Source organism: Glycine max, chromosome 12 (assembly GCF_000004515.6).
Source record: "Glycine max cultivar Williams 82 chromosome 12, Glycine_max_v4.0, whole genome shotgun sequence".
In the NCBI taxonomy this organism is placed as follows: Eukaryota; Viridiplantae; Streptophyta; class Magnoliopsida; order Fabales; family Fabaceae; genus Glycine; species Glycine max.
Window position 1 is genome coordinate 41,049,042 of NC_038248.2, and position 20,980 is coordinate 41,070,021.

A 20,980-nucleotide genomic window follows, 5' to 3' on the forward strand; every position below is an offset into this window, starting at 1 on the left:
TCCTAATAGTTTCACCACTAGACACTTCTTCCAAGGAGGATACAGTTGCTCAAAAGCAATATGTCCCATTTTGAACTTTGTAAGTGATTTATTTCTTCCCTCGTATTCCATGCTCATCATACCCTCTTTAAGGATATTCTTAGGTTTTGTTGACATAGAAACCGTTCCTATCACTTTCTCTTTGAATGACACTCTCTGTGCCTCATCACCACCACCTCCATCCAATAGTTTCTCATTTTCCATGATCGTGGGTGTGAACATTATTTTTCTCTCAGCTCTCCATCAATTTCTTTGTTGGAGTATTTTGTAGAAGTAAAGACAAGTTCTTATTTAAAAGATCCATTGAAAGTTAGTGTAGAAATTGTTCTTATATAAAAATTGTTTCTTAATGTTAAAATATTATTTTTATAACATGAAGTATAGAAAGAGAGATAATAAGCAAGACTCATTTCAAATTTTTAAATAATTTTATCATTAAAATAAAAAATTGCTAAAATTCTTATATATGATGTATTATAATAAGACAACAAAAATTTGAGAACTAAAAGGGAAGATGGACTATTAAAGATTCCCTCACAATCCTTGATTTCTTAGCCATGCAAATCCACACACGTGGCATTTATTAGAGCCATAAATGGATCCCACTCTCAATTGAACATGTCTATGGTAGAACAATGATTCACCATGTATACTTGCCTAATCAATTTATTGATTTTTTAGTTATAAGGATTGGTTCAATTCACAATGAATTCATATTTCACAAAAACATGAATTTGATTCTCTTTGTTAATGTAAGTATTTTGTTAATGAGTAATATGTAAATATTTTTATCAGCGTTTATTAAATTTTGAAATCTGTCCTTTGATCCTGATGATCCAGAATTTAACTTTCCTAAATTTTCTGGAATTGATTTTGTTTGTTATTTTATTTTTTCCGATTTTTGAATAATCGGTTCACCTTCATTGTCCTATTATCCACTTGGCTGAATTTTGAATCGAAAGTGCGACCCCACCATAGAGCACCGTCCCTTAGCCACATCGTTTTGGATCATATATCATATTCCACAAGAGAAACAAATTAGGATAGTCCCCGATGTCTGTTCATTTTCCTCCCCACACCTTAATGCGGTTCCCCACAAGCGACACCCTCTAATGTCACCCTGAACCCACCAAGTGTACCATGATTAAGACATTGACATCAATAATGCCCAAATAATTATTATTATTGAAATATAATGCCTCTTTGCTTCCTGGGAGTACAATCTTTTCCCTATTTATGTGGGGATTTCAGTATTTTTCAGCATGTAGACATAAGTCTACCCTTGATGGTGTATGGGAAGTGACACGGATATTATTCTCTATACTACTCTTGATGGGCTGAAAATCATTTATTATTGTTGATTAGGTCTAATAAATTTCAGATGGATGGAAAACAAAACAATGATTAATAAATATTGAGTATAAGAAAGATTTCGTGCACTTTTTTATGTTTAGGTCTCGTAGATGTTTTTTGGCTCGTTGAAAAATGCGGGGATGATTAGTTTTTTGGTTTAATATTATTTGTTCTATATATGATCATGATAACCTTGATGAAATGATATTCATTCATTTATTATTATTATTATTATTATTTATAAGTTCAAGCACGAGAAGTGTCCAAAGTAATTAGACACATCCAAAGTATAGTTCGTACATAAATATTTTTGATGAGATGGTATCCAGATCGACATGAATCATTTGATTTACCTTGTCTCTTGGACCTTGTACTAGGATGCCTTAATTTTTCACTAGATAATACTAGGGTGCCTTCACTGGAATACTAGCTAGGGTGCTATTAATTTTTCACTAGATAATGCTAAAGGTGACTTAATTTTCAAACTTTTGTGTATATTTGTCCTCTACGTACAGTGCTTGAAGCAAAGTTATAAACAGAGTCAAATTTGGACTTTATATATGAAGGATGGAGCACTACGTATTATCCCTTAATAATATTCGCTTTATCTGATAAGGAAAAAAAAAACAAGCTAAATTTTTTTATTAAGTTTAAAGTACAATGTTATAAAGCTCAAAAACAAATAGACAAGTTCATAAAAAAGTAAAAATTTAATGTAGCTCTTAAAAGTCATAAATATTTAGGTGATCGAACACATTAATCAACAAGAAATGTTAGCATGACCAATATTCATAAATTTTAGAAATTAGGATAGAACTTTTGAAGGAAAAAAATGAACTTGTCTGAAAAATACACAAATAAAGGAATATTTATTTTTAAATTTTACGTAGTCAACATCGTAAGATATACTTTAAATTAAATATATCAATGAAAATAGGCATGTAAGATGCTTACTTTAGAGGAAATAATATATTTATTTAAATTTTTAAATATTTTCATAAATTAACGTGCTAATTATGAGCTTTTTTACAAATAAAATCAAATAATTATTTCTTAAAATGTTTTGAAAATGACTTATAAGGATAAGAATAGAAGCAGAAATGGGTGAAGGGGGGGGCCACATTGGAATGGTACCCTTTAGGGGGAGCTAAATAGAAAGTTTGGAAGAGTCGAAAAGAAAAGCCATCGTTTTCCATTGAAATTGAATACAAAGTAGGTTTGATTTTCATGGAAGAACAAAGATGGGGACCATGCATATTGTAGGTTAGGTATTGTCTATTTATGAAGCATTAACCTAACGAAACCCACAACGCAGAATCGATTTCCCGCCTTCAATTATCTTAAGGTTGTTTAGGTGGGGAACCTCTCTGCCTGCTCCTCCATGCCTAACACCAACTAGGATATTTCCTTTCCTTTTTGGAGCCTTGTGCTTGGTGCAAAAATGTTCTAACCCCCTTGCATTTCATTCATTTTATTTTTCTACCTAGTTTCGTAAATGAGAAACCTTTTGTTCAAATTATCTTAAGTATGTGCAAACGTAAATCATTACAAAAATTAAGTTACTGTGATGCCGTAGACATATTATAGAGTGATTTATAAGTTTTTGCCACTATTATGTCTTTTTGAATTAGTAAATGATATTTAGTGTCTTTAAGGTATTAGAACGCTAGTTAAGAAAACAAATTTATTTATTATCAAAATAATAACTTTTTTATAATTATAAATAATATTGATTATATATAAAATGCAACAGTCATTTAACAGTAAATTTTAAATAATTATATATATATATATATATATATATATATATATATATATATATATATATATTGCTTCTTTATTAGTATTTCTTTCGGACTGAAATATAAGAAAAAACTTATTCATACTAATTTCATTTAAAAAATTAATTCATGTATTAAAATATACCCTTCACGCTTAACTGTATTGGAAAAAAAGATTGTTGAAAATAAAACTCTAATTAAATGAATGGTATTTTGAAGATGATATAATTAAATAGGTAGAAGTTAGTTAAAATTTATTTGTTTTAGTCCATCTCACATGTATTTTTTATTTCTTATATTTAAGTCTGGAAGAAATATTTTTAATATTTAAATTTATGTAAATACTTATCATGATATTAGTATTGAGTATCAACTAGTTTTGTTTATAATCAATTTTCATTTTTATCCATCACTTTGGTGAGGCTTTTATAATATTTGTTAATTTGGAAAACAAAAATATTATTTTTTAATTTAAGTTAAATGCTTAATTAGTTTCACAATTATATTTTTACTTTTTAATAAGGATATTTCAATTAAATAAGATTTTTTTATATTAACTGATATAATTAGTGATTGATAAAACATATTTTGCATGTGTTAGGAAGTGAGTTTTGCTCCCATTTTGTTCCTATTAATGCATACTTTATTCGCAAAAGTCATGTTTTTATGCTAAGTGTGCAATAGGAAGGCCTCATAGGAGAATAAGCAGGAAAAGAGAGCCTCAAAAAGGATGATTTGAAGAATATTTGGACACTTCCTAAAAAGAACGATTGTGCTCAGCACCACACACCACACACCACACAGATGTGTTAGGAGCAACACAACTGTGCTACAAATTTCACAAAGAGAATCAATGTCACTTTTCTGAGTACGGTCATGTTATCCCAAAGCATGGTCATGTTGATCCATTAAGGCACCAAACAAATTCAAATTTTAAAAAGTCTGCACTTTTAGCATAATCGTGCTAATTAATGTAAAGCATAGTTGTGTTGGACTTCGCACCCCTAAGTCAGAACATTTGTTATAAATAGAAGAGGGGGAGCCAAAGTTAATTATCTTATACTTCATTTTGAAAGTAGAATAGTCTAAGTGAGAGAGTGACTTTAAGGGAGCTTTAGAAGGTAGGAAAGATCATGAAGAACAACATGGGGTCCTGAATTGTAAAACTTCTTACTCTTTTATTTTTCATGTATATGGTGTTGTTAAATTGCTTTCCTATGTTTATATAATCGGCTAATTTTTCCTTTTATAGTGTTATGATGTAGTTGTGCTTGTAAATCCCAATGGTTTATTTTAATTGAATTTTGTATTATTCAGTCAATTGGATTGGTCTACTGATTTTATTTATAATTAATTGCTCTAATATATTAGGCAATTATTCGTAGCTGACCATCTTCTTGTAATTTGTGGAACTATAGAATAATCATGTTCACAAAATAGCGAATGGCCAAACATATTTTGTGAATTTCTAACCAAATTAATAATCTTTAATCTTTCTCTTTGTGTTTATGCTTTTTTTAAAAAAAATTTTGAAGTCTAAATGACCAAATATAAATTAGATTATAAGAAAGACAATTAATGACGTTTGATAAAAACATGTAAACTATTTTAAGAGAATGTTAGCAATTGCAAAATAATTAAAAAAATCAATTGAAATAAGAAATTGGGAAATCACATTGATGATTGAAATCAAAACCCTAATCTTTTCTAATTGGTAATCTCTTGACTTATGAACCGATGACTCTTGGAACTTTATTTCTAGTGACTAACTGAACACATTTTTTGCAAACATTTAATTAAAATTAAATTGTTTAATTTATTACAAAATTGGATTGTTTTAGAATTGCCCCTAGTCCTTTGGATATGATATCCATACTTAGGCCTCCTATTACTTCAATTTAGGATACATTTGTACTTTAGTAAATATATGTTACATATCAGTGATTACTAAAAGAAAATTTACTCTTAGCATAAATCAAAAGTTATTGTTACATTACAAATTAACACAAATTTTTTTAAAATATTTTATCCTCACTCAAATATTTTTTAGGAAACTTTTTAAAAGGTCACATATTTTATAATTACTTAAAATTAAATATACTTAATTATATAATTCTTAAATGATACACTATTAAAAAATAAATATATTTTATTGATATGTATAATACTAATTTATTTGTTTAAGTCACCATTAACTATACAATCTCATATTTGTATAATCTTTAGAATCCTCTCATTTCAATATAATTTGAATATAACACTACATATTTAAAAGTGAAACTCTATACTATTATTATTAAAGTTAAATAACTCACGATCCGTGTAATAAGTAAAAAAATAAGAATTATATACTAAAAGTATAAGAAATCAAGACAATAGTATATAATAAAATTGTTATTTTCTTATAAAATTATTTTATATGGACATATTAACAACAACTTCTGAATGTTAATATTATATTGCTCTGATAGTGAACCAACGTTAAATTCTAATAAATAATATATAAAACATGAATTAAATGCTAGTGAAAAGTATATTAAAATTTTGTAATATTTTAATTTTAATGGGGTTAAAAAATGAAGATATTTTCTCTTTCCGGTGCTGTTTTGATTTGACTCCACAATTAACACAATTGACTACTGTCCTCACTTACCCATCATTGGCGCACGAGTCGCTCTCCCATTGGCGGATCTCAAGACCTCATTTCATTCCGCTTTAATCTCGCAATGAAATCCACCCGTACCGGTCAACCGGTTCAACCCCTCCTCTCTCTTTCGCAATCCCTTCCACTCCATTCTTTCACTCCCACCGACCCACCCGGTTCCCCGACACCCCCACTCCAGAGACTTCATTTGGCCTTTCATTTGGCGTGCATTTCAGCACCATTTCATTTGGTTCTTAAATAAATTCACCCTAAATTCTTCTTTTCTCCGCATTTCATTTCAATTTCAATTTCAATTTCAATTTCAATTTCTTTCTTTCTAGACGTTACATTCTCTCTCTTCCAAAGTCACACACACCACATTCTCTCTCTTCTTAACCCTCTCTGATGTTTCCTCAGTTTCATCGATGGAGAGTGAAGCCTTAACTCTTCTGCTTCTTCCGTGTTCAGATCTCGTTGTTGTTGCTTCCGATTCTTTGATTCTTCGCTTTTTTCTTCTCACTTCACATTCCGATTCGTCGCAGATTCTTTCAGTTTCTAAACTTGATGATCGCCACTGCCTCCACCTGTAATCGGTGAATTTCTCCCTCTCTCTCTCTCTCTCTTCTCTCAGCTCATGAATTTTCCTTTTTCTTTATTAGCTGTTGAATTTACACGATCATCGAGTGAATCACTTTTTTCTTCTTCTATTTTCATGGTTAGAAATTTTTGTTCTATTTTCATTTTGCAATTGTTTTGTTGTTATCTTTAATCTGCTAAAGATGATTCTAGATTTACCTCAGATCTGTGCTCTTGTTGTGTTTCATTTTTTAAGATTAAAGTAATGCACACACACACAAACACACATACACACACTCACACACACACACATATATGTGTGTATGTATATTATTATTTTCAGCTACTTGTTTGTCAACAATACTTTCGTGTGGTTATGCTACCTTGTGATTTGTTATTATTTATTAATTTTCTTAAATAATTTTATTGTTTATGTTACTATTTCTCATCAAGCGTGGTTTTTGCTTAATCTGTTGTTAGAATCCTTAGTAAACTTTTGTGTTATTGTGAATTTTTCTATGCCAAATTTAGGTTATTTTTTTTATTCTTTAATTTGTTGATTTATTGATTAATGGTTTGTTTGTGTTTTTTTATGATTATTGTCCCAGTTAGTTGAAGTCACGTGAGGTGGTCCAGAGAAATCAAAATCTCCTTCAACTTCGTCTTCCCTTTAGGTGTAAAAGTCAGCTAACGATAAAGAAATGAAATCGCTAACTGTTAATACTGAAGATTCTTTTTCCAGTTTGCTGGAACTTGCTTCTAACAATGATATTGAAGGCTTCAAGGTGCTTTTAGAGAAAGATTCTTCTTCGATCAATGAGGTTGGGCTCTGGTATGGCCGGCAAAACGGATCGAAGCAATTTGTTCTTGAGCACAGAACCCCTTTGATGGTTGCTGCAACTTATGGTAGCATTGATGTTATGAAGATTATACTGTTGTGCCCCGAGGCAGATGTAAATTTCGCGTGTGGGGCGAACAAAACCACTGCTCTTCACTGTGCTGCTTCTGGTGGGTCTGCCAATGCTGTTGATGCTGTGAAGATTCTTTTATCGGCTGGGGCCGATGTGAATGGCGTGGATGCAAATGGGAATCGCCCTATTGATGTGATTGCTGTTCCTCCGAAGCTGCAAGGTGCAAAAGCCGTTCTCGAGGAACTTCTCTCGGACAGTGCTTCTGAAGGCTCAATTGGTGAATTCTCTGTCCCAGTGTCTGTTAATACTTCCAGTCTGGGTTCTCCTGGCCATTCCTCGAATGGGATGCCGTATACTCCTTCTTCCTCACCGCCATCTCCTGTGGTGGCAAAGTTTACTGATGCAGCTGTTTGCTCTTTGTCGGAGAAGAAGGAATACCCAATTGATCCATCGCTGCCTGATATAAAGAACAGCATATATGCGACCGATGAGTTTCGGATGTTTTCGTTCAAGGTGAGGCCTTGTTCCCGGGCATACTCTCACGATTGGACTGAGTGTCCTTTTGTTCATCCCGGAGAGAATGCTCGGAGGAGAGACCCCAGGAAGTTCCATTACAGCTGTGTGCCATGCCCTGATTTTAGGAAAGGGGCTTGTAGGCGCGGGGACATGTGTGAATATGCTCATGGGGTGTTTGAGTGCTGGCTGCACCCGGCTCAGTATCGGACACGCCTCTGCAAAGATGGTACCAGTTGCAATCGAAGGGTGTGTTTTTTTGCTCACACTGCGGAGGAGCTTCGTCCGCTGTATGTGTCCACTGGATCTGCTGTCCCTTCGCCCAGGTCATCTGCCTCGGCTCCTAATGTCATGGACATGGCTGCTGCGATGAGCCTTTTGCCGGGCTCGCCTTCTTCGGTCTCTTCCATGTCGCCATCCCACTTTGGGCAACCAATGTCCCCATCTGCAAATGGCATGTCACTGTCTTCTGCTTGGGCACAGCCAAATGTGTCAGCTCTTCATTTACCAGGAAGCAATCTTCAGTCTAGTCGATTGAGGTCTTCCCTTAGTGCCCGCGACATGCCACCAGACGACTTGAACATGATGTCTGATCTTGATGGCCAGCAGCAGCATCCTTTGAATGACTTGAGCTGTTACTTACAGCCGCGGCCTGGTGCTGGTTCTGTGAGTAGATCTGGTCGGTCCAAGATCCTAACTCCATCAAATCTTGAAGATCTCTTTTCTGCTGAGATTTCTTCATCTCCCCGGTATTCTGATCCAGCAGCGGGTTCCGTGTTTTCCCCTACGCACAAATCAGCTGTTCTCAATCAGTTTCAACAGCTCCAAAGTATGTTATCACCTATAAATACTAACTTGCTATCTCCTAAGAATGTTGAGCATCCTCTTTTACAGGCTTCCTTTGGTGTATCTCCTTCGGGTAGGATGTCACCAAGAAGTGTTGAACCAATCTCTCCAATGAGCTCTCGCATATCGGCATTTGCTCAGCGCGAAAAACAGCAGCAGCAGCAGCAGCAGCTGCGCAGTCTCAGTTCGAGAGACCTCGGTGCCAACAGTCCTGCCTCACTTGTTGGCTCCCCTGCAAACCCTTGGTCAAAGTGGGGATCTCCTAATGGGAAAGCTGATTGGTCAGTAAATGGAGACACACTTGGTCGTCAGATGCGAAGATCATCCTCGTTTGAGCTCAAGAACAACGGGGAAGAGCCTGATCTCTCTTGGGTCCAATCTCTGGTGAAGGAATCCCCACCTGAGATGATCAAAGAGAAGTTTGCATCTCCTATGCCTACTGCATCTGCTGATGGACCAAATTCAAATTCCCAAATTGAATCCATTGACCATTCTGTTTTAGGAGCCTGGCTTGAGCAAATGCAGCTGGATCAGCTTGTAGTCTAGTCAAAATTGACCCTTTACATATCTTGTTGAGATAGGTATTTAATTTCGTAAGGTACATATTCTTTTGGTGAAATTTTTGGAAAGACAAGAAAGGAAGTGTAGTAAAGGAATGGAGGATCGGTTGGCTGCAGAGTCACATGAAGGATATTCTATTTTTTCTTTTATAAAATAATTGTCATTCATTATTTTACTACATAGCTTCAGGAGAGCTGAAAAAGCTCTCTCCCTTGGGGCTGATCAATTAATAGTAGGCGAAAAATCCTATCGAGGTTATCTATTTTTCTTCCAAAACGGCCCCGTTTCAGGGTTTTCGCCCTTGCTATTTCACTAGAGTTCTGAGTTCACTTCACTATCAAGCAAGCTAGAGTTCTGAGTTCACTATCAAGCAAGCTAGTTTGGTTTATAATGCGACAAAAACCATTATTAGCCTGCGTTTGTTCTAAAGATTTTTCCGAAGTTCACCAAGTTAAGCCAAGTGAATGATTTGCTGTTTGCCTAAGGTTGAAGAAGTTGTTTCTTTCTGAGGGAATAATTAGAGGTAATCTGCACTGTTGAATATTTACAGCAGATAAATGAGATAGTGAAGTTTACAATGTTCTTCTTATTAAGCTGTATTACCTTGAATTGTACTGGTTATATATCATTTCGTTTCAAATTCAAATCAAATGCAATGTTTTTCTTTTCTTATCTTTTTTATTGTCCTCTCTTCTCTTTCGTGTACCTACTTTAATTAAATCTGTGTAACTACTAGTACGATGCCTACTCTTCACTGCAAGTGTTTTAAATGGCTATGGGGTGTCGTGGAATGATTCTGTGGTCCTGCTCTGAAATCTTGCAATCTTTTTTAACTGTGAAACTAGTGAGGGGAATATATTTTTGGTTTTTTTGTTGCTTTAAATGATAAATTTTCTAGATTTGGGGATGGTGTTGTTAATTATGTTGCTTCTTGGCTACACTGCAGACTGGACTAGTGTCATGAAGGTGGTAGTTGGGTTTTTTATTGGGGAGATTACTCTGCGCCAACTGTAGTTGGTGTGTATGGGTGCATCTACTTGATGACCTGTATCAACAACTATATACGTATTTTTTTTTTCTTTCAGTTTAGCAAATTACAAAGGATGTGTTTTGGATTTCTGGCTATCCCTGAAAAATCTTTATTACTGTACTTAAACTTAAATTTGTAAACTTTAATCTAAACATGCAAAGAATAGTAGTAATTCTACTTACCCAGCCGTAGTTCAATAAAAAAAAGTATTGGATGAGTATCTATTTTGATTTTTGATAGTTGCAAGGAATAGTTATATACTGCCGAGAATTTCTACTCACCCAGCTGTAGTTCAATAAAAAAAGTATTGGATAAGTATCTATTTTGATTTTTTATGATTTTTTATAGTTTGAGTTGATGATAAATTGATTTTTGAAAGATAAAAAATTAAAATTAATTTTTGAATGTAAACAATTATAACATATTAATTTTATCATTAAATTTATGAAATTATTTTTTTCTCATGTAACATACGAAGAATTTTGATATACTTTTTCTGGGATGCTAAAGTGAGAAAGTTAATTTATTTACAGTTAATTTGAACTTTTCTAAATATAATTATTTTGAAAGATTTTTTTTCTTCTAAATATAATATACTTTCGATTAATGATATTTCTCTCTTTGTACATTTTTTTATACGAGTCAAATTCGAAGAGTCTAAAGAGGAAAAAAATATATGGACTACAACTATTTGAGTTTAATAATCTGTTTGAAGTATGTATGAATTAATTTGTTTTTTTTTACAGAAAAAAAGTGTACATGATAGTTGATGCATTTTTGTTTGTTTGTTAAAACTGACAAAACTCGTGAGTGACATGACACCAAACTTATTTTATTTCAAGATTACTGTTTTTTGGTCATATTTTAAAATTACTTTTGTTACTTACATTCTCATATGATTCTCTAGTTATTGTTTCAACTTCTTATAAGAATATTTTAAACAGAGAATAAAAAATAATTATATAATTTTTTTTATAAAACTAAAAATAAATAATATTTTTGAAATCAATAAATTTTCCTTTCTAAATTTTTTTTATACACATGCATGAGTGTGGATAGTTTATCAGTGCATGGGTCCCAAGCTCTGTTCGAAGGGAGGATAGCTTTGTTTATTGCGTTTGACAGGGTTGATACTTGATTTCGAGTGGGAAAGGTTGCTTTAGAGTATCATCTCAATACTTTTTATTACGAGGTAGTTTTTAGGGTTCATTATTATGTATCAATTACATTTATAATTGTTGAAATTTTAATAATTTCTTAATTTATTACATATATACACTTGTTTTTTTTTCACAACCACACTTGATTTTTTAATCAATAATTATAATTGCGCATTATATTTTTTAATATATATCCTCATTTAAAAAAGAATACATTCAATTTCTAAACTGAGTAGATGTTGCAACAACCCATAGCTATAATAACTTCAATATTTTGAAATCTCATCCAAGCTGTAGGGTCTCTAAAATCCAAAATTCGCATGCTTGCTCACTTCTTATGTTAATTTTCGGCCAGTAAAAATAAATGAATTTCTCATCTCTTTGGGCTTAAAATATCCATTGCGCGAAATTTTTAAATTAAAACACTTGACCAAGTTTAATGTGTGAAAAAAAAAAATGTACCATCTGGACTTTTAGCGTTGGGATAACGTGATTTTTTTTTTTTTTTTTTCTTTTGATAATGGGTGGTAGCATGTGCACTCTGCAACTTTATCAAAATGAAATCGCGTGGTTCTGACTTTGGAGGCCAATAACGAGAAAGGTAAAAGAAAATGATACTAACGTCCTAAAGTCTATGCAAGTCTAAAACTTAAGCTAAAGTTGCATTTCATGGCTCTAAAAATTATTGCATAGTGTGTTCATAATGTAGAATATAGGAGGTAGTAGGGCAAGCGCGGCGCATGAATGATTAATTAGGCCTGTCACAAAATAATGTTATCTATCTTTTTCTTTGTAAGCATAATTTATTAAAAACACTACCAAACATATCTTATTAAGCGTTTGAACTTTCAATCTGTGTAAGGTTTTGAATTTGAGCTAATGAAAGAAGAGCGTGAGAAGAAATATTTGAGTTTAATATTAATGTATTGATAAATGCACAAAAGTTTTACATGTTGGTCTAATTATAAATTAATATTTGAATTATTTTAAAATAATTATTTTAAAAATTTACAAACTTATTATATATGTTATTGAATGATTGTGTAAAGCTTTTTACATTATTAATGCATAATTTTTTCTCTCTTATTAAAAATGATTAATCAATTTTTTTAATAAAAATTAATCGTCAATAAAATTAATAAATATACAACACTAATAATAAAGTTACCAAAACAAAAATTACTAAAAAAAACAACTTAAATAATTTAAATCATACATATCATCATGCACGTGTACTAATTGACATGAAATTGTTTCAGAATTATTATTTGTCATCTAGATTAAAAAATCATATATAATTTTTTATTATCAGCAAACCATCTATAAAAATTTATCAAGGGTAAGGACACCGAATAATACAATTTATCTGCTGGCACACCAATTTGAGAATTCACAAAAATAACCCTCCACTCTTTATATGAACTAAGATTAATTTTTTACTTTGCATAAAGAAAGATTAATTTCTTACTATGATAAAGTCCGTAATACTACGATGAAAATAAAGTCCGTAATACTAATCATATCAAAACTACCTTTTCAAATGGGATTTTATAACCCATAGGCAAATTGACTAAGTAATGGTGCCTGTTTGATTACGCTGAACATTTAATTCGCATCAAGTCAAAAGCTACCAATGAAATTAGTCCATTTAACTGAATAAAGTGTGTGAATTATTATAATTTTTTTATATTTATCTTTATTCCTAAAAATAAAAAAATACTATTTGTAGCTTTATGTTTTTCTTTGATTTAACAAAAAAATATAAGAACATGTGCATCAAAAACACGGATTCAAATACCCAAATATGTGTGTTTTAAACCATTTATTTTTAAGTAGACTACATGACCTTTTTTCAGTGAATGAAAGAGGAGAAAACCCCCGTAGACTACATGACCTTGACTATTAGATGTTAAAACAGAAAAACCAACCCAACCTAAATAAAAGATCAAACTCGATGAGATATTGCGCAAGAAAAAATATTGAACATTTTATATTTTAAAAATATCAAATATATGATTATTTTTTTAATTCAATACTTTTCACATGAAAATCTGAAATATTAACAAGAAGAGATTATAACAAATAAATACATCTTAGTCCAAGTTATAATGAGAGCTCAAAACCAAAGGTGCAAATGATAGATTGCATAAAAAATCATTTCATAATGACTTGCAATGTGTAGGACAGACAAACCATATCATTTCAGTGTGTTCCCAAATGTCCTTGTGGAAGATGACAATAGATCTTTACAAAAGCTCCCTGCCAAAGCTTGAGCAATCAATCATGAGGCAACTCCACTAAGGGGGGCATTAGTGTTTATTGTAATGGAGTGGGAAAATCAATATGGTTAGGCAAAAAGAGCCTCCTTGGTATCCGTTTTCTCTTGAAAATATGTAGTGGGAAATTGACAATTATTCTTTGTCCTATTGATTGCTTTGTTACTTGCATCAATTGAGAACATGTATGACGTTTCTACATTAATAAGGGTTAGGATAATAAGGGTTGGTTTTATTAGGATTGCGTACTGACTTCATGAGATAAGATTGGAGGATAAGATGAGAAGATTGTGTTTCTATCCTAGTCTGAGTCAGTCTGTGTATAAAAATTATGAGGCCTAAGGTATTTTTTTTTAAAAAAAATTTAACTATAAAATTATTTATAATCAAGTATTTTAACATATCACTCTTAAATATATACAATAATAAATTCATTTAATATCCTTTGACATAGATAAATAATATTAGATTAGATTAATTACAATGAAAATATCTTAAGATTACATAGTCTTACTGATAAAAATAGTAGTAAGTAATAGTATATCACACCATAAGAAAATTTATTATCTAATAATTAAATTAATAGTAAATAATTTATTAAAAAATATAAAAAAATTAATGCCCTAAGTAATTTGGGGCCTAAGGCAAATGCTTAATTTAATTGGCCTTGTGTCTTACAAGATAGACCCTGGTTTGAGTTGTACTACTTTTTTTAGGCTTTTTTTAAAGACATACTTTTTTTTAGGCTTTGGATATGAAAAACTTGTTTAAAGGTTTCTTTTGATATTGACCAATAATATGTGAGTAACTGTATCATATATTGTAAATTGTATTTCTAATTTCTAAGGATCTTTTAGCAAGTTTTTACTCTCTCCCTCCTTGCATAATAATTGCATTTGCGTCTTTGACTCACCAATGTCACCATCACATTTGTGCCTCTGCTGATTGATTCTTCTTGTTTAGGTCGAATCAGGTTACGAAAAGGTGTGGAATATGACCTTAACCTATTTCCATGTCATCAAAAGCCTTTTACTAAGTCTAAGTTTAAACTAACAGAAAAGGTGTTAGGATCCTTATTCTTGAACACAATATTATTTTATTCATTCACATGTTACACAATACTATTTCTATGCATCCATAGGAACCATTTAGCAACACATCATACCAACCTCCATGCCATGTTATTCTTCTTCCCTCAAAACCCACATGTATGCTGAAGTAAATGACTTTTATGCTGAATGAGCTTCACTGTTTGTATACGGTGTTGGTCAGTTCAACATATAGTCTCTTGTTCCCATGTTTTATTTTGATTTATTGTACCAACGTTGTACTTTTAATACGTGTTTTATATGATCCATATCTTCAAAGCACCTTATCCTCAAATTTTGACCACTAAATTTAGTTACATCTAATGTTCCTACGTGACATTATCTTTTTTAACTTTTTTTTACACTTTCACTCCCATGAAGATATAAATATAAAAGATGTAAACAGTCATATAATGGGAAGCAAAATTTTATATAAATAACATAATCAATATTTATAGTTTATATAGGATACATATCTAATAACTCAAAAAGGGAGGAAACAGGGTAGGAAGCATAACATAATTCATGTGGAGCAGTCCAAGATATAAGTTTATTACAACGTATAACCAAAGCTAATGGAAAATATTAAAATAGGACCCATATAGATCCTAAGTGTAGACAATTGATAAAAAAAAAACATGTGTTGCTCCTTGTTGATAAGATCAATACTCTATGGCAATGAGTGGCCTCTCATATAACACCATGGTCCTTTTCTAAGATAGTACCATGGTCCTGTCCCTGTTCCCATCCTGCATGTACATTCATGATATATGTAACCCAATTTTGACGTGTAAAATTGACAAATTAAGTGATTGTGATTAGGAAAAATAAAAATAGACCAATTATAAAAATCTTATGAGTTATGACTATAGTTTAATAAATATTTTTTAAATTAAAAACTAAAATTATGTGCATGAGATTTTCTTGCTTTTGAGAAGGGGAAGTTTACCTCCATATACCAACTAACATACGAAGAATCATATATATGGTTAGTGCAATCCATATTCCAACGAATTGTTTGCTCCTGAAGAGAAGGATTTCTATAGGAATGCTTACTAATGACACCAAAACCTAAACAAAGAGATTAGGGAAAAATTACTAAATAAATTTTGGTAAGGAGGATATAGTATGAAAAGGGTGAAAAAGGACATGCAAACTTGCCAAAGAATAGGCAGAATATGCAAAATCGGATGCCCCATAGTTGACACCATCAAAGACAAAGGCCAATGAATTGATTGGTTGAGTAGCTGCAACAAACTGGTGAAATAAATGATATCAGAAAACAATAAAACATGTATAGAGAAATACTATCAATACACTCTTTCTTTCGCGCTTTATCTTATTGGTGAAATTCATATAGGTTCCATTCAGTGCTTGTTTTGATTACTATTAGTGATCTACATCTCAAAAAATTGGTTAAAGTGCACATATGAGCTATATGTATATGACTCCAAAAACATTGTAAATCTGAGAGTCTCATTTTCTCATTTGGGAGAAATTATTATATGGTTTGGGACTATGTGGTCTTAATCAATCTCTGCAAGATCATAGATTAGTCGAGACAACAAAGTCCTAAACCATATAATTTCTTCCTATGTAGTGGGTCTTATTCCAAAATTAGTAGGCCACATACGAATTTCAACCAATAAAAGAGACAATGTAGTACTTCACGATAATTTTTCATTGATGATTTGTTGTGTGAAGGGCATACCGGCATGCTTATTTTGATTAAGTGCACAACATTAGCGTTTTTGGAAAATATTCCAGGTCCAAAGTATAACCCAAGTGCAACTGCAAAAGAGAGCCCCACGCCTAAAACAAAACTCATTTGTAGTGTCCGTGTTGCAGCAGCAGTTGCCTTGTTATAGTCTTTCTCAGCAAAGGAACAAGCTAGCATTGTCTGTGAAACAAGGGAACTATGGTTAGTTATATTTGATTTATATTTTTTTTTTATTCTATAGGAATCAAATTCAAGTAGTAGGAAGTTTCCAACAACTTACACACCCTGTTCAACCAACTGAGTTAGACTCTTTGGTTTTGATTTGTATTGCACAAATCAAGAGTATTTAAGAGATTAAATGTATAATGTTAAATCATTAATTCCAAGAAATTAAGGATAAGAAAATTTGTACCTGTACTGCCACAGCCAAACCATCAGCAAGAAGGGATGATGCCAACCAAATCTGTAGGCCAGGTTGAAATGCAGCCATAGGAATTGAACCTAGCCTTGCTGCCAATGATGCTGCTAAGGTCATACAAAATGTCACTGACACTACCCTTGTCAACAATAGACCACCTGTTGAAAATGGTGAAATTAAATATGAAAGTTATTATAATAAGTAACACAACCAACATTATTCTTATTAATATTCTATAAGGATTTTTTTTGAAATAGAAGATAACATTTGAAGCCCCTATGTGATTGGAGAAAACTAACAATTAAAGTAAGTACAAGTGTTTACAAATTGGATTAAATTAGTTTTAAAGAGAAAAATGATTTGATTGAGAAAATTACATTCAATACATAAATTATAGGTGACACATATATACTGTGTGACATATCGAGAAATTTTAAGTTTAGGAAAATATATAAACTTGTGATAACAATACTCATATAATGGATTGACTTTTGTTATTGAACTTTAAATAGTGGAGAAAATTTATAATTATACGCATATATTGTGTATATAAAAAAATGTTTAAAGAACTTGTGAGGGAAGCAACCCACAAAGCCTCAAATGGATCCTTCCTGCATATATAGTTTAGTTTGAATCGAGACTGGAATAAAAACCGATGCAATCTAATTAAATAACTTGATATATTTTTAAATATTTTTGGTCTTTGGTTCTGTTTTTTCATTTGAGGATTGTATCGTATGAATACTCCAAATTGTATGTGAGTTGTGTCTCTATTTTTCTTTTTCAATAATAATAAAGAATCTACAACTTTAACATGCTAATTTTCAACACTTTACCATTTTTAAGAAATCGGAAAATCTGCAAATCCTTTATGCTTGGGGGTACGAGATGTACTCTTTTCATTAACAACAAAAGGAGGGTGATTGCCATCATGTACCTATAAGGATTGCCATTTTGTTAAATACAATTGTATGAACACAAAAAGTAGTTAACCATTATTGGTACTAAAATAGTGTACAACAAAGTATAGTAAGACTTACTGGGAGATAACATGTGCCATGGCCGCACCTTTGAGGCCCAATTTCAAATAAAAAATAAGTATTGGGTCCAGTAAGACATTGAACGCATATCCAGAAACTAAGTAAAACAAAATTAAATAACCCGAATTAGAAAAAACATATGAATTTGAATAATATAATACAAAAACGTTTATATCACTTTCAACAAGCATTTTGATGCACCAGCATAATTCAATGCTCCTTACGGATAAAAATAAATAATTCATTCTTCCTTGGCAAGATTTCATTTATATCTGGTCATACTTAAGAAAAATGGTTTATGCAAACTCATATGCCCATAGACACTCAAAAAGAAAAAGAGATAGAAATTTAAATATTGTAAAAAGTGAGATAAGGAGAAATTAAGAGTGTTGAGTAAGTGTATCTACTGTGCGAATGTCCATCAACCTAAACTATCTGTAATTAAGGCTGAGGGGCTCTTAAAAGAAAAGAAAAAAAAAAAAACAGGTTGTTTGCCTGGTTCGATGGCCCAACAAACTAGGTCGGGCTTCTAATTTAGTCCAAACAAAAATAGGCCTATTTGACCTATCTCAATGAATCGTTTTTATTTCTTTAATATTTATATATTTCTTAAAATTTTGTATATCAATAATTTCATTTTTTTAAATTTTAATTAGGATTAATTTGGACCATTAAACTATATAAGACTAAGTTGGGCTATAAATTTTATAGCTCAAAAGAAGTTCGGGTCAGAATAGATTTCACATTTTAATCCAATCCAATGAGTCTAAATTAGACTGGGTGACTCAATTTGTCACATATAAGTATTCATAAATCATTACTCATACAAATGAATTTGAACTTACCGATCACATATAAAGGAGTTGTTGTGTCCTTGAACCCTCGAAAGATTCCTTGCATGGCCAAGGAGAGAAGAACAGCAGGTGACCCAATTGATCTCAATCTTAGATACTTCTCTGCTGGAATTAGCATAGGAGAATCCTAAAAACAAAATGATGAAGTAACTCCACTATAACTAAAGTGTATATAAACAAATTATATTAACTCTTGATGATGAATAAATTAACTTACATGTTTTAGACCCATTGCATATAAAAGAGGTTTGGCTGCAAATGTGAGGATTGCAGTTTGAAGGAGGCCTAGAATAGTGCCAAAAAGTAACGCTGTTGATGCTGAAGCAATGCGCTTCTTTCCAACTTTGGGTTTGCTTTTGGTACTACTTGTAACTTTTTTTTAAAAAGAGAAAAAATATATATTACAAGAGGTATCTCAACTCATATGCAAGAGCCTCAAAATTTTCACTGATTTACACACCAATTAGAAAACAAACCCAGGAAGATTTACACGTAAATAACTTATTGAATTTAAAAGTATTATATAATAAGAGTGTGTGTCCGAGAGTACTTCACAATAACATGCTGATTCGATTCCTGAAAAAAAAATATCTTCTTGAATAGAAGATTTATCCTCATTGCTCTAACTCCAAGACTATGAAGTTCTCTTTTCACAGTTTTGTTACCAAAAGAAAAGTATTATATAATCCAGAAATATACCGATTCATACGGAAACTATTTTGTCCGGTATATAAGAAAAGTAATATTTTCTTTTCTAAAATAACTTATCTCTCTTTTAAAATAATTTTTCTCTATCCGTATATTTATTCATTTTTTCATTGGTTAATAAATTATTCGTAACACTTTTTTAAGAAAAATAATTTTCACGAACTAATTAATTAACCTTGTTGTGTATATATAATAAAAAATCAATCATTCGTTCATTTTCTCCACCTATATATAATAAGAAATAGTGGTTCATCAGAACCATGCATGTGCCATGTTAAGGACTCTGCTAGTAGTGTGTGTTATAGGCAAATTCAGATTCACATAGACAAACACACCTATAGACATATATGTAGAGAGAAAAGTACCATTTTCATTATTTATGCCCATGTTCCCTGTAGCTAATTTTTCCACATCCCCAGATGTAAAAGTACTCTTCGCTACAACATTGTTTGATTCGTCGGTTTCCCCCTTGAATTTTTTTGGAGCCTCAACATTTTCTTTGGTTATTGTTTCATTTTCTATGTTATCAGTTTCAGTTTCTTTGTTAATCAACCTTTGGATAGTATCTTCCTCAGCCACAAAGGAAGTTGTAATACTGACAAGAGGGAATATGGTAATCCTTGAAGCTTGGTTGAATAAAGCAATGGAAACTCCTGCAGCAGCAAGCTCTACCGGTCCTATATAGATGAAAAAGGAAGTTATATATCTTCAAAAGCTAAAATGATTCTTGTTACAAAATTCTTTTAATTAAAACTATGAATTTTGTTTATAAGGCAATATAATAGAGTATAAAGAATTTTATATTATTATCTAATTATAAATTCTCATGAGATCGATGATTTTTGTAAAAATTAAAATTACTTTAAAGAAGAAACCACAAGGTTAGGGCAAAATTACTATTTTGAGGGCAAAATTAATTATATACAGTAGTTCCTATCTTTAAAGTGGGCCAGCAATGTTTAGTCCATAGGTCTAAATGAAGACCTTAATTTACATTTAACGAAATAGCTATTGACATCATATATATGATGATGACCAAGATTTGTGAAAGCTTTCTAAACAATATATGTTGGCAAGGAAGAGAGAAATACCCAAGTGGCCTATGAATGTTGTGTCTATCAAAGAAGCAATCGGATCAGCAACAACAGCTAGTGCAGCAGGGAATGCAATCCCTAATATCTCTCGAGAAAGGGCATCCAGCTTGAAAATAAGTCTACATTCACATTAGAAGATTCCATAGTTCATCATAAAATTAATTATATTAGTGGTTTTGCTCTTAGCAAGTTCATATAAATGAAATATATGTAAAAAAAAAAATCCCCATCAACCTTGCATAGATAAGGGATGAAAAAATCAGAAGAAAAAGACATTAAAATAATATATCAATTTTTATATTATAAATACGAGCTTTCATTCTTATACGTGAGTTCATCTATTATTTTTATGGCATTACATCATTATA

General features: G+C 31.7%; 2 protein-coding genes across 2 annotated transcripts in view; one reads left to right on the forward strand and one right to left on the reverse strand.

Annotated features, from left to right (window-relative positions):
* The first annotated feature begins 6,056 nt into the window (after positions 1-6,056).
* On the forward strand, positions 6,057-9,896 carry LOC100784225 (zinc finger CCCH domain-containing protein 30). The gene is made up of 2 exons (XM_003540481.5): positions 6,057-6,410; positions 7,002-9,896. Exon 2 carries the CDS (start codon positions 7,095-7,097, stop codon positions 9,207-9,209), a length of 2,115 nt encoding a protein of 704 aa, XP_003540529.1. The 5' UTR covers positions 6,057-6,410; positions 7,002-7,094; the 3' UTR covers positions 9,210-9,896.
* A 5,303-nt stretch (positions 9,897-15,199) lies between these two features.
* Positions 15,200-20,980, reverse strand: part of LOC100793398 (protein DETOXIFICATION 43) — an 8,932-nt gene continuing 3,151 nt past the window's right edge. Inside the window, exons 2-12 of the mRNA XM_003539590.5 lie at positions 20,610-20,731; positions 19,884-20,195; positions 19,028-19,182; positions 18,802-18,937; positions 17,957-18,053; positions 17,753-17,853; positions 16,911-17,074; positions 16,490-16,678; positions 15,940-16,035; positions 15,728-15,849; positions 15,200-15,527 (exon numbers count right to left, since the gene is read on the reverse strand). Of these exons, the coding sequence (XP_003539638.1) occupies positions 15,449-15,527; positions 15,728-15,849; positions 15,940-16,035; positions 16,490-16,678; positions 16,911-17,074; positions 17,753-17,853; positions 17,957-18,053; positions 18,802-18,937; positions 19,028-19,182; positions 19,884-20,195; positions 20,610-20,731 (1,573 nt within the window). The 3' untranslated portion in view covers positions 15,200-15,448. The remainder of the gene's footprint in view (positions 15,528-15,727; positions 15,850-15,939; positions 16,036-16,489; positions 16,679-16,910; positions 17,075-17,752; positions 17,854-17,956; positions 18,054-18,801; positions 18,938-19,027; positions 19,183-19,883; positions 20,196-20,609; positions 20,732-20,980) is intronic.

Excerpts from the sequence above, each read along its gene's own strand:
- LOC100784225 (XM_003540481.5), top strand. The coding sequence starts at position 7,095 with ATGAAATCGCTAACTGTTAATACTGAAGATTCTTTTTCCAGTTTGCTG.